Here is a 12583-nt window from a genome sequence, read left to right as displayed (position 1 = left end):
CAAGAGATGATGGTAGAAAGGCAACAGGAGATGCCCCAGTCAATTGAAGAAGTTGCTCTGGTATAGGTTTTAGTTGGCCCACCATAACGTTACACACTTGAGAACACGGTTGGTTTTGGCTCCGACAGCTGCCAACCAGCCGTACCTGTTCTTCACCAATGAACTTCCTCCTGGTTTGAGCCAAACCTCCAACCTGATACTGAGCTACACGGTGCAAAAAAACAGCTCCAAACAGACTCTTCTGCACTAAGACTGGTTCTCTGGAAAGAACCTGATATTGTAATTTGAAACGTGTGTGAGGCGTGCAAACAAACGAGACACTGTTGAGAGACACGTGACGATGAAAAGGATAAAAATATCAAGTTTTTCGAATGAAACCAGCGTCTTTTGAAACTTGTACCCAAACAAAAGTGGGTCAAACTAAGGTTTGTCAACTTTGAGGAAACATCTGAACCTTATTATTCGATTACTAAATCGTCAACGACTTTGAGAGTCGATTTTTTTTTTTGTTTTCTGATATTTCATCTTCTTAAATGTGAATCTTTTCTGGTTTCTTTGTAAACACTGATCAACATTTTCTGGATTAATCGAAAATAATCATTAGTTGCAGCCCCAATACTAGACTTCTGCTGGGAGGCCCTCTTCATCCCAATGGCTTAAAGAAGTTGGTGTAACCCTTTACAACTCATTTTAATTTGTACCTGTGATTTCGGGTTGTTTTTAACCCAAATATCGGGCAGTCATTGAAATAGTTGGAAATTCAAAATTCAAAAATGTGATACATTAAAATATTAAAATATTACATTTTCATGTCAAAAATCAAGATCAATGAAGTTACCATATATGGTTCCTTGCCCATCTAGGCTAAAACATTTTCCAAAATATGTACAGTATAAAAAAAGGATGTGTTATGGTTAGAGAACCTTTATAGCGATTTTTATTATAGCATAGCGATTTTAGATATCCTAAGAAGTTACCGTTTAAAGTCTTGCCTGATAAAGGGTTAAGCCTGTGTTTCCTTCTTTTTCCCTTGACTCCAGATCTGTATCAGGGCTTTGAGAACTTTCTTCACATTACACCATTAAACACATTTCTACAAACTGCAATGCTCACAGCCCCATTGAACGCCTTAATGGATGCCAAATCAATCAGTGATAATACGATATGCCCACGCTCGAGTCTTAAAGGACCCATGACTCTTGAGTACTTTACTGGCAGCACTTCATCCCAGCGTACATGTTGTGTAAACCGCAGCGTTTCTGAGTGTTTTTGTGGTCACGCACGGACATTCTAAGAACATGTGAGCGGGGAAAAACTGGTTCATATGAACGCACTCACCCTGGGTTGCCAGGTTTCGTATTGCTTCTGAAGGTTGGCCCCGATGGTCTCCAGAGCTTTCTGTGGACTCATGGACAGAGGATCTGGTGAGCAAACACAAACCAGTGTAAAACACACACACACGCACGCCTGAGAAGTACAACTCACTCAATACAGAGGTGACAAATTGGCTGTAATTATTCAGTGTTGAGGTTTTTGAGCCGACACTGTTCTGTGTAACAAAGCAAACACGATGTATTATTCAGGAGAGAGAAACTATGATCACAAAGACAAGTTTGTCCTTTAAGCATCAAAGTGAATTTTCTTATCAAATCAAAAGCAGGGTTTTTGGGGGGAAAAAAACAAAAGCGCCTCAGAGTGAAATATTGATGAGAGCGCATCAATATGGCATAAAGAGAAGAAGAATATAGATTGAGGACAGATCAAATCGTGCTCAGCGGGCAGAGGAGAATGTACTCACAAGTTGGTAAGACAATGATAGTTCAAACGCTGCTCTTACGATCAATGAGGCCTCCTTGTTATTCTCGTTATTATCACAACTAAATGACTGCATTTTCTGGATCACATTATCATAACTTCCGTCTCGCTGACAGGAAATTTTCGAGGAAATATATGTAAATTTAAAATAATAAGCAAGGGTTTTTCTTATCTGTAATCTCAACATGGAGCAGATTCTTTCTCAGGGTTTCACCAGTGCTGGGCCAAAAATGTATATAAATATTTAACACTTTCACAGTGTACAATGGGTTTTTTTTGTTTTCATGTAGTGTAAAAGTGAGTGGTGAAGAGAGGGAAAGTGGTGCAGTAGTTTCGTCTAATGCTGTGTTTACATCGCGGTACAGTTGGGTTTGGTACAGCTAAAGAAGGGAGCGGTTGGGAATGGTTATTTTGGTTCTATTCCTCATGGAAATGCAAAGTAAACTGTTCCACTTGGTGGAAACATGGCTTGTGTGTGTCTGTATGTAACATTCTTGGTAATCCAACACGTCTTCTCTGCTGAGGTGGTGGAGCTCGTGTTGCAACTTTAGCCTGACGACATTTGCAGTAAATCATTGTTGACGTGGACCAAACAACAGACACTTTCTCCCATTCTACCATATCAGTTTTGGAACCTTCAAGGTCCAATCTACCCAATTTTGCCAATCGACACCTGCTGTTACCACCACAGTTACTTCTTCAGCCCAGCACTATGGCCCACCAAACTAGGGTCGGACTCTCTCTACGCCTACTCTCTCTACTAAACCCCCAAAATATTGACCCACAGCTTTGGGTGACAATCACTCTATGAGAAGTCTAAAATGTCTTAGTTGTAAATGCATCTCGATGTGGATGTTTCTGCATCGACGAAGTGACAGAAAATAATAATAATCGCAATAACAGAAAATAATTACAAAAATAATAGCCTACATAAAACGCGGGATATCTAATACAGAGAAGACGGTCGGCGAAATCTGGAGTTCACCAACAGTTCGTATAATATATACCTACATCTTTAGCAGTTTCATATTTTTAATAGAGTTAATTGATAATTGTTAAACTCACTCGTCACTTCCGAGTTCACCAAGTTCCATTTGAGAGGTCGGAAACACAAATTTGTTAGCAATACCAGTCAATAACAACGCTCTTCATGGTATTTTGCAAAGGTGCTATTTAGGGTTGAAACAATGATCGTTTATTAATCAATTACTCGGTTAGAGGGTTTTTTTATGATTAAAACAAGATTATTGATCATTTTAGCTTCTTAAATGTGAATATTTTCTGGTTTAATTGTTCCATATAACAAAGAAATCATTAAAACTGAATAATTCTCATTCGTGGACAAAACAAGACACTTGAGAACATCATCAATTTCAACACTGATCAATATTTTTTCTACATGTTCTGACATTTTATGGACCATTGAACGATTACTCGATTAATGGACAGATTAATCGATTATGAATATAACACTAGCAGCAGCTCTAGTGCTATTAACGTAAAAACTAGCTGTGTTTGTGTGGTTGCAGCCATCTTGGAATCCTGAACTCCGGGTATGTGAGGTTGCTCTAAATTTCCCAGGTAAAAATCTGAAGCTTAACCTAAGGCAACGACCTTGGAAATTCCGAGTTCTGACTATAAATGGCACCAAAGGTCTGCCTTGCCTTGAATTATGTTTATGATGTGTGTGGTATTTTGTGTTTGCCACCCTCTGCACAGCAAAAACACACACACCACCAGATTTCTCTTACAACTTGCATTAGCTAGAGCAGTAACAAAAAAGTGAAAAATTGTGAATGTGATCGAAGAATCATTTAAATCAGTGACAGGTGAATCGAAATCGAATCAGAGGTTCATGAAGTCTATGTGCGGACGAAAGAAAAGAAGGAATGTTGAGTAAAAGGTGCAAAAAAAAAAACAGTGACTTTTAATTAAAAAAAAAATGGTGAAAGTTGTATAGCAATACTGCAGTTTTTACCTTAACAATTATTAAATTATTTCCCCCTCACACCATGGCCACTGCAAAGCAGACGTATATGTTTAAGTCCTTCTGTTAACATTCAGGTGTAGGAGATATTACACCACCTCTGCCTTCACCTCTTCATGTTCTCACAAACAGCCAGGATGATGCTCGGAAAGTTAAGAAAACTTTAAGAAGTGCGTTTACTCTTTAAAGTGCTTCCCCTCCCCCCCTCACACCTGAGAATGAACGAGCGTCTGGGGAGATAAACAATGGTTTTGAGGTTTCAATTCAGTGGAGAGACTGTGTCTTTGTTTGTTTGTTTTTTTTCCGTTCCGTGTGATGTCACGCGGTTCCAGCGAGGGCGAGCCTCGCTTCATCCTTTGCTGACAGAGCACTTATGAACTGAGCTCCCAGAGGAGCGAGCGAGAACACCCTTAAATGCTGCAAAGTAAAAAGCTAAACTTCCGCTTTCAAGGCTCTGTCATGAATTCTTTGGGTTTTTTTTATCAGGATATTGTGAAGATCTGACAAACAACAACAGTGTGAGTGTCAGTCCTGGAAGAGCTCAGTTGAGGAAAAAAAACTTAAGTTAGTTTTCCCTGTTACGGAGTCACTCACCGATCCAACACTCGAGTCTGGCACAGGGGGACGTCTTCACCACATCAGGAGGGTCCACTCCGACGTTGAGACACAGCACCAGCGCGACGCTTACGGTCTTCATCTGAGAGAGAAGAACAAGGGGAACAACGTTACCTTCACGTCGCTCAGCAGTGACAGGGAATTCATTGTTAGTTTGAGCTGCAACTCATCGATAATCGATCATAATATGTTGGAAACACTAAATGATGATGGTCTTAAACCGAAATGATTCAGTTTTGATCGTTTCTGTGATACAGAGCAAAGAAACCAGCAAATATTTACATGTAAGAAACTAAAAAAAACAAATACTTTATTTTAACAATAAATAAAGAAACAAACCCTAAATTACCAATCGTTTACTCAATCAATCAAAGCAGCGCTATTGTTAATGTTTGTTCAAACTAGGGTTGAAACAATTACTCGATTAAATGATTACTAAATGAATCGTCAACTATTTTGATAATCGATTAATCGCTCCGGGTGTTTTAGGAATTAAAGCAAGTTTTCTGCTTTTTCAGCTTCTTAAACAGGAATATTTTCTGGTTTCTTTGCTCCATATAACAAAGAAATCATTTAAACCAGGGGTGTCAAACATAAGGCCCGGGGGCCAGAACCGGCCCGCCAGAGGCTCCAATCCGACCCACAGGATGAATTTGTAAAAATTTCACACTAATCTAAGCGTAATGTCAAATGCTCCAGATACCCGTGACTAAATGTTTGTGCCTTTATAGATCCAGTGTGCTGTGTAAATAGTAAATTTAGGCATGATATTGTTGAAATTGCACTTATATTTCTCAAGAAATTTCATGTTTTGTAAAATTATCCTTCATTAAATGTAAAACAAAGGAGAAAAAACAAAGGAGTTCTTGTTGCTCATAGGTTATTATTCTATTATTTTGCTATTTATACTGGTCCGGCCCCCTTGAGATCAAATTGTGCTGTATGTGGCCCCTGAACAAAAATGAGTTTGACACCCCTGATTTAAACTGAATCATGTTTGGTTGTTGGACGAGACAACAAGACGAGACACTTGAGAACATCATCATTTCCAGGTTTGAGAAACACTGATCTGCCTTTTTCTGACATTTTGTGGACCAAACCATTACTTGATGAATCGAGAAAATAATTGACAGATTAATAGATGAAAATAATCATTAGTTGCAGCTCTAGGTCAAACACACGTAGAGCTGCAACGACTACTTTGAATGTGTTTTTTACCACTGTGAGTAAGTACAGCTCAACAGAGCTGGCAGTTTGTTAGCACCCTGCCAGGAGTAAACGGACGTGTTACCAAGCCCTTCAGGTGGTAGAGGAGGAGACGATGAGGAGGTCAGGTGGAAATGAAGGAGTGCGTGTTTGTGTGCAGATGCTGAAAGTGAAGTGTTGTCCTGCTGTGTCCCACTAGCACACTGACCTTTCACTGTGCTGCTGGGAAGGCAGAAGGTTTTCTAATTATCCCTCACCACCACTACAACAACAACCACCATGCACATGCTCTATAGGTTTACATTACACACACACCATCTACGAATACCTGGAAAAGGTCACTTGGCATTGTTGCGCTGACTTAAATGGAAGCATTGCACATGTATAAGCGATCAATATATCTAAGTAAGTAAACAGGAGGAAGACTTGAGTTGATTGCCGTCACCCCAAAATACACTGGTTGCAGAATGGATGCGCCGCTTTACTCTGCTTGCGTCTCGTGTCCACCCGCTTCTGCAAGACTCCATGCAATCACAACATCACGCCTGGGCTACTGCAAGAAAATGATCATCTCCTCCTCTGCTACAAGTCTCTCCATTCACTCACATTACACATTATCTTTCCGGAGAGAACCCGGAGAACATGCAAACTCCACACAGAAAGGCCCTCAGGGTCACGAACCCCGGTCTTTCTGCTGATTGTAGTTCATCTTAATGGAAACGCGAATGTCTGCGAACAATGTCGTCGTAATCCAGCCAGCAGCTCTCAATCAGGTTAATTCAAAACCTGCAAAGTCGCCAAAGTAATTTGGCTTCATTCTCTGCGGATTACAGATGAAGGACTATTACCCTGCAAGTGTTGAGATATTCCGGACTAAAACAAAGTGGCAGACGAGCAGAAAATCCGCCACAGAAAATAAACAAAGAGGGTTTTAATTAGGAAGAAAACGCAGACTCCACGTCTGTACATGACATCCAAGAATGTCCACTAAAAAAACATGAACAGACCATCAATTAATTGGACATCTGTCAAAACTGTATGGACGTTATTAACCTATTGATAAACTACATCAATGAAAGCTAAAGGAGATTGGAGTCCAGGAACCTCGGGTCCAGTCAACGAAAACAGAGATTAGAGGCGCGGGTTTCAGATGAAATGTTTAAAGAAGCATGTGTTGATGTGAACCATGCATTAAAAAAAAAAAAAGGAGACCACAGAAGATATACGACTGTTGATTTGCATAAAGCTGGAAAGAGTTGCACAGTCATCTCCAAGAGATATTCATTAGTCCTCAGTCAGACAGATTTCCTATAAAGTGATGATTTAGTTTGGCGGCAACTTAATCTGAGAGTTCAGTGAGCGCCAAGCTAAGATGAATCCGCGCGCACGCTGCAGAATACTCAATGATGTTTTAAAAAAAAATAATAAATAAATAACAATAATAATACAAAGTAAAGCAACTGTGAAAGACTTTAAAGAATCATTGGAGCTGATTAACGCCTCCCTAAATCAACCATAAACAAATAATTGTGTTTATCTGCATGAAGAATGGTGTCCATTAGGGACGCTGTGATAAAGGATGCTGCTGATGGCAGTGACCCAATCCATGATAACTGATCTGGATCTGGTCGTATGAATTTAATGACTTCTCCTCCTTCTTCTTCTCCTCTGCTCTTGACAGTTATTTGCACCTGGATGTTTTGGTACTGCTGTTTTTTCACTTCCCTTTTTAATCTCTTCACTCTCATATGTGCCGAGTAAACAGGTTTGTAACGTAACCAAGTACAAATACAAAATTCATACATCTACGTTTTCTCCACTACATTTCCTCCATCTTTGTTTGTTTACTACCAAATTAAATCAGAAGAAGAGTTGGCATTATGGTCTGTAGTTATATAGAGCTTTTCTAGTCTTGATGAGCTGCTTTACACTACAGTTTTCACCCACTCACATGCTTCAAAATCGGGTTAAGTGGAATTGAACCCACAACCTTCTAGTTGAAAGACAACTCGCCCTCCCACTGAGACCCCTTGGCTCAATCCTAACTCCTCACTTTTACTTTAATAAAATGTATTTAAACTTAAATACATATTATATCAGAAAGGTGCAGTACACGTCATATATTTTAAGACTTTTACGAAAGTCATTTTTTGGTAACATACTTGCACTTTTACTCAAGTATTACTTTGAGGTACTTCATACAAGACTCCATTATCCCGCCGTTAACTGCCTCTTCTTCAGCCAGATAACTTCCACATAACTTTCCCTCAATCCACTGGGCAGCGCCACCATGAGGAGACATGAAGTAGTGACACCCGGTGAATGACTTCAGAGCGCATTCATTCAAATATCGATATTTGACGTGGCGCATCGATTATGGTATTGCATGAGGCAAAACGACGATACATCGACAGAATCGGTATTCGGTGGGTACGGGAACCGCACCAGTCAGTTAATGGAGTCTAATGGAGTTGTTGATGGGACAGAGGATTGGTGGTGGTGACGGCGTCCACCGTCCAAGAACCACACATCTATCCCTCAGTGAAATGGTTCTTGCTGCAACTGAAGATGATCTGCTCACATGCCTTCACTTCACGCCTGAGCAGAGGATTCTTCCCTGCAGCAGTTTCCTGCATTCGCACTAAATTCAACACCTTGCAACCAAACTTTGCGCCTACATTAGGCACCGTGAAACAGACACACCCATGCAGTATAGATCTTTAAATCTGGCCCTGTGTCTAAGATGAATCACAACTTGGCGGAAGAACAGTCCAAAGTTCTTTCTGAATGTCTGATCAGCTGCGACTCGAAGCGTTTGTTTAAGCTTATCGCTGTTAAAGCAGGTTCAACCAGTTATTGAATCCGAGGGCTCACTTACTGTTCCCAGAAGTGCCGAGAATAGCTCTTGGCTACGTTCAATGATAATGTTTTTTACTGGCTCCAGAAAGTGTTCAAAGCCTGTGACTTTTTAAAAAAATGTATCACTGTATACTAATAATTCTGAGATAGTAATTCCACAAGTTCCAGAAGAGAAGATAACCTAAATGTGTCTATTCCCAGCTTTTGGCTCCATAATCCAAAACATTGACTCTTATAATAGCTCAAGAGTTGTTTCATGAACACCGGAAACTGGCTGCAAGTCTGAGATGATCTCCCCAGCCACCAGATCTGAACCTCTGTGAGGTTTCAGGGGACAGACTGTAAAGATTTCCACTTCCTTTAACCTTCAAAGAACAGGAGGCTTTCTGTCAGAGACGATCCAGTGTCCCCCGACACACAGCCTCAACTCAAATGACGGAAAAGTCAATGAAGATTCAAGCTGTTTGGAAACTAGAAGGTGGTCCTTCTGCTTATTAAGCACTTTTTAACTGACGTTCTTTGAGTTTGCACAACAAGGTATTTCCCTTCCGTATCTTGTGCAAACCTTTGCTTTTTCTGCCTTTCAGCTCGAGTCTAAGACAGTTAGTTAGACAGAAACGAACACCTCACTGACAGTTTTATTCCAAAATGAGGTCTCTTCAAGCAATTTGAATAAAAATATAATGTGCACAAATTCAAAAATTGAAAGAGACTGAGTTCAACCCCCCGAAGAAGACGATTCAGCTGCAAATATGCATTTAAATGTGCCCTGTTCTTTATCATCTCTGCAAAATATCTACGCCAATAACCAAGGAAAAGACATTAACCATGAGATCCCAAGACTCTGAGACCACTTTCCCGTTCATTACAACGGGAACATACCCAGTGTGTCTAACGCTGCATTTATTGACGCAAATACCAATACCAATATTGTGCCGATATCATTGTGCAGCCCTACATCTGTCTAAATGACCTTAAGATGGGTTAGGACCAGGACCAACAGGCATCTCGTGTGACCCTTATCAACCTGCAATAAGCGAGAAAGAGCTGAAGACATTTTCTCCCACAACGACATCTGAATCCATGTGCTTTTCTTTTCCTGCTAACACCTTCATGGATCATCATGTCAATTATGCCACATGGGAGGGAAAAAAAGCACCTGAATTGGGTCACATGCACTGCGCAACACAGAAAAGTACATTACAAAGACACAGGCTCGACTGAAAGAAGAACCAGGACATGTTTGCCCTTTAAAATACAGCAGCTGTAGTGACAGCACACTTTTAATGTAGAGTCCAGAGAGAGAGGGGGGGAAAGATGTACCTGCCACGGCAGATAAAATGTCGAGGAGCCCTCGCGACTCTCCGAGGACAAATGGTAATCTTTCATTTCGTTTTGTTTTAAACCTCGGCGCCGACCGAACAAGAAAACACACACACACAAGATACAGAGGACTGATTCACACTGGAGTTAATCTGGTTATGATTAAGCGACTCAACCTGCTCAGACAATCTCACATTCTTCAAATTGCCACCACTGGCGAAATTGTGAAGTTTCAGTCCAGCATCCGACGCAGGTAATTTACGCTACATTAGATCTTAATTTGCATGACAATAACGGAGATGAATGAAGGATGAGGACGTGGCATTTGAGCGTGACGCCGCCCCAGGTGAGGTCCACTTTGTTCTCGCTGATTCGTCGTCGCGTGCATTTCAAACATTACAGCGAAAACACAAACAGACGGCTCGTTCATCGGCACAGACTGTAAATTCATTTACTGATTAATTGCTTTCAAATCCTTTGGGCAAGAATTTTGACAATATGGCTTATGCAAATATTACACAGGAAAAGAAGAAGAAGTGGTATTGAATTGACACAGCTCCCCCATTGGTGAATAATATGCTACAAAGCAAATGATAGCGCGATTGATATTTATCTAAAGTTATTTTTTACTGCACTGTAGGCCTCATCCACACGGAACAGAACTTTCCCTCCAAGAGAGTTTTCTTTTTCTTTCTTAAAAAGGTTTTCTGCAAACACGGCATTGTTTTAACCCTTAAAACACAGAGCATTGAGGCTGCTTTTTTCCCATTACTATGTTAAAACGTATATACAGAGGCTATATAGAGCATCTAATATCCTTTTTTTTTTCAGCACAACTTATAGGCAATCTGATGACATGATTTTTGTTTCCATTTTCACCAACTATATAAACACACCTGAGCAAAAAGTACTCACATTTTTAAAAATCGGAAATACTGCCATCACCTGAGGATGTGACCTATAAACACACACCTCTAGGATGTCAATATAAGAGATATATGATACTATATATATATATATATATATATATATATATATATATATATATATATATATATATATATATATATATATATATATATATATATATATATATATATATATATATATATATATATATATATATATATATATATATATATATATACATATATATATATATATATATATATATACACATATATACATATGATATATAGATCTGTGCCACGTGAGCACTAAGGGTGAAATGTCTTAGTAGACCAAAACACTCTCCAAAGACAAGAAAACAACTAAGACAGCAACAGTGAATGCAAGAGCAAGAGAGGGGCGCCGCCATGACCTTATCATTTTCCCAAAGTTGTGTATTGATTATATACATGAAAACGCATGGGAATCTTTTCACGCTCGGGCTAAAATAGTATTTTAGAGCTCCCAAAATGCCAGTTCTGAGTGAATAAAAAGACAGAACCTTATAAACTTTTCACAGATTCTCCTAAACTTGCTCTCATGTTTACACGGCTCCTTTGAATGGTTGGGAATCAGAAAATGCTAGCAAAGATCGCTGACCACTGCCAGCGTCAAATAATTAAGCATGCTGCGTTGTTCACTCCTGCCATGGATGGATGGATGATACCAAACTCTAATGATGGAGTTCCAAACTATGAGACCTTAACATTAATAAGGTTAATTGTTTCTATGCTGACTGACAAATCACACTGGACCAACTTGTTGGTCTCTCCACCCCCACAAAAAAAAGTATCTTCACCGACACAGGCCCAGCTTTAAATAACTTTTAATAATTAACAAGAGGGAAGAGTTTCATCAGTGAATAATGGAAACAAAAGACCATTCCAGCTTTAAAAAGAAAACAAAGAGAAACAGCAGGTCTGTAATTCAAAGTGCAAAAGAGTGAAAGCTGATGGAGAGCAGACGGGGAGCAGACACTCGAGGGGATTGGCACCTTTTGACTCATAACTGGATAAAGAAGATCCTGATCAAACAGGAGGCTCCAGCCTCTTAATTTGACCATTAGTATTAACCGGAGAGGAGAAGCCGAAACTAAATGAGATTTTAATACAGGTATGCTCTGATCCTCATGGATTTCCAATAATCTCATTAAGTGAGGTGATGGGGCGGAGTCAAGAGAACAAGGATCAGAAGACAGAAAAACGGAGAGGAAGCAGAAGATATAGCCTGTACGTAATATCATTATAGCTCTTCCTTGTCTCAAATTAAAGATTATGGTCACTTTGGTCACCTTTTCTGCCATAAACACTGACCATATCAGGACCATGGAGACCAAAACCTGGTTCCTAATGAGGCAGAACCTCATTTTCGGTTCAGTTTAAGGCTCAGAGTTGAATTGTGGTTAGGGTTAGATTTGGGTTAAGGTGAGGTTTTGGTTAAAGTTTAAGCATTTAATTGTGATGGTTAAGGTTACGGTAAGGGGGCTAGGGAACGCTTTATGTCTATGAGTGTCCTCGGTAAGAATGCTGCACGAGAATGTGCGTGTGTGTTGCACATAATTGGTTTCCGTCCTCTGCACATTAATAAGTGCGCAGGACTCACAGGGACTTCCCAGGCTTTTCCCTCGGGGATCTATAAAGACTCCAGTTCAGACCCCCAGCTCTGCTAACTGTGCAGATCGATGGCACAAATTTATTTCATTAGTTAGGGCTGCGATAAACAAAGGGCCCATTGGGAACTTCAAACGAAAAGATCTATAAAAATATAAATTTTTTTAAAAAAGGTTTGAGTAGGTTTAAAAAAGACGAGGCTGGGATGATTTATGCTTTT

The 12583-nt window shown here is 39.8% G+C and overlaps 1 protein-coding gene across 4 annotated transcripts in view; it reads right to left on the bottom strand.

Moving 5' to 3' along the window:
- The window catches only part of rptor (regulatory associated protein of MTOR, complex 1), a 206474-nt gene that overhangs the window by 182400 nt on the left and 11491 nt on the right, over positions 1–12583 (bottom strand). For all 4 annotated transcript variants that reach the window (XM_044028052.1, XM_044028054.1, XM_044028053.1 and 1 more), the window contains exons 3-4: positions 4397–4499; positions 1339–1421 (exon numbers count right to left, since the gene is read on the bottom strand). In XM_044028052.1, coding sequence (XP_043883987.1) covers positions 1339–1421; positions 4397–4499 — 186 coding nt within the window. The remainder of the gene's footprint in view (positions 1–1338; positions 1422–4396; positions 4500–12583) is intronic.

Source organism: Solea senegalensis, linkage group LG6 (assembly GCF_019176455.1).
Source record: "Solea senegalensis isolate Sse05_10M linkage group LG6, IFAPA_SoseM_1, whole genome shotgun sequence".
NCBI lineage: Eukaryota > Metazoa > Chordata > Actinopteri > Pleuronectiformes > Soleidae > Solea > Solea senegalensis.
Note: the sequence above shows the minus strand (reverse complement) of the source record. Positions and strands in the feature narration are given on the sequence as shown.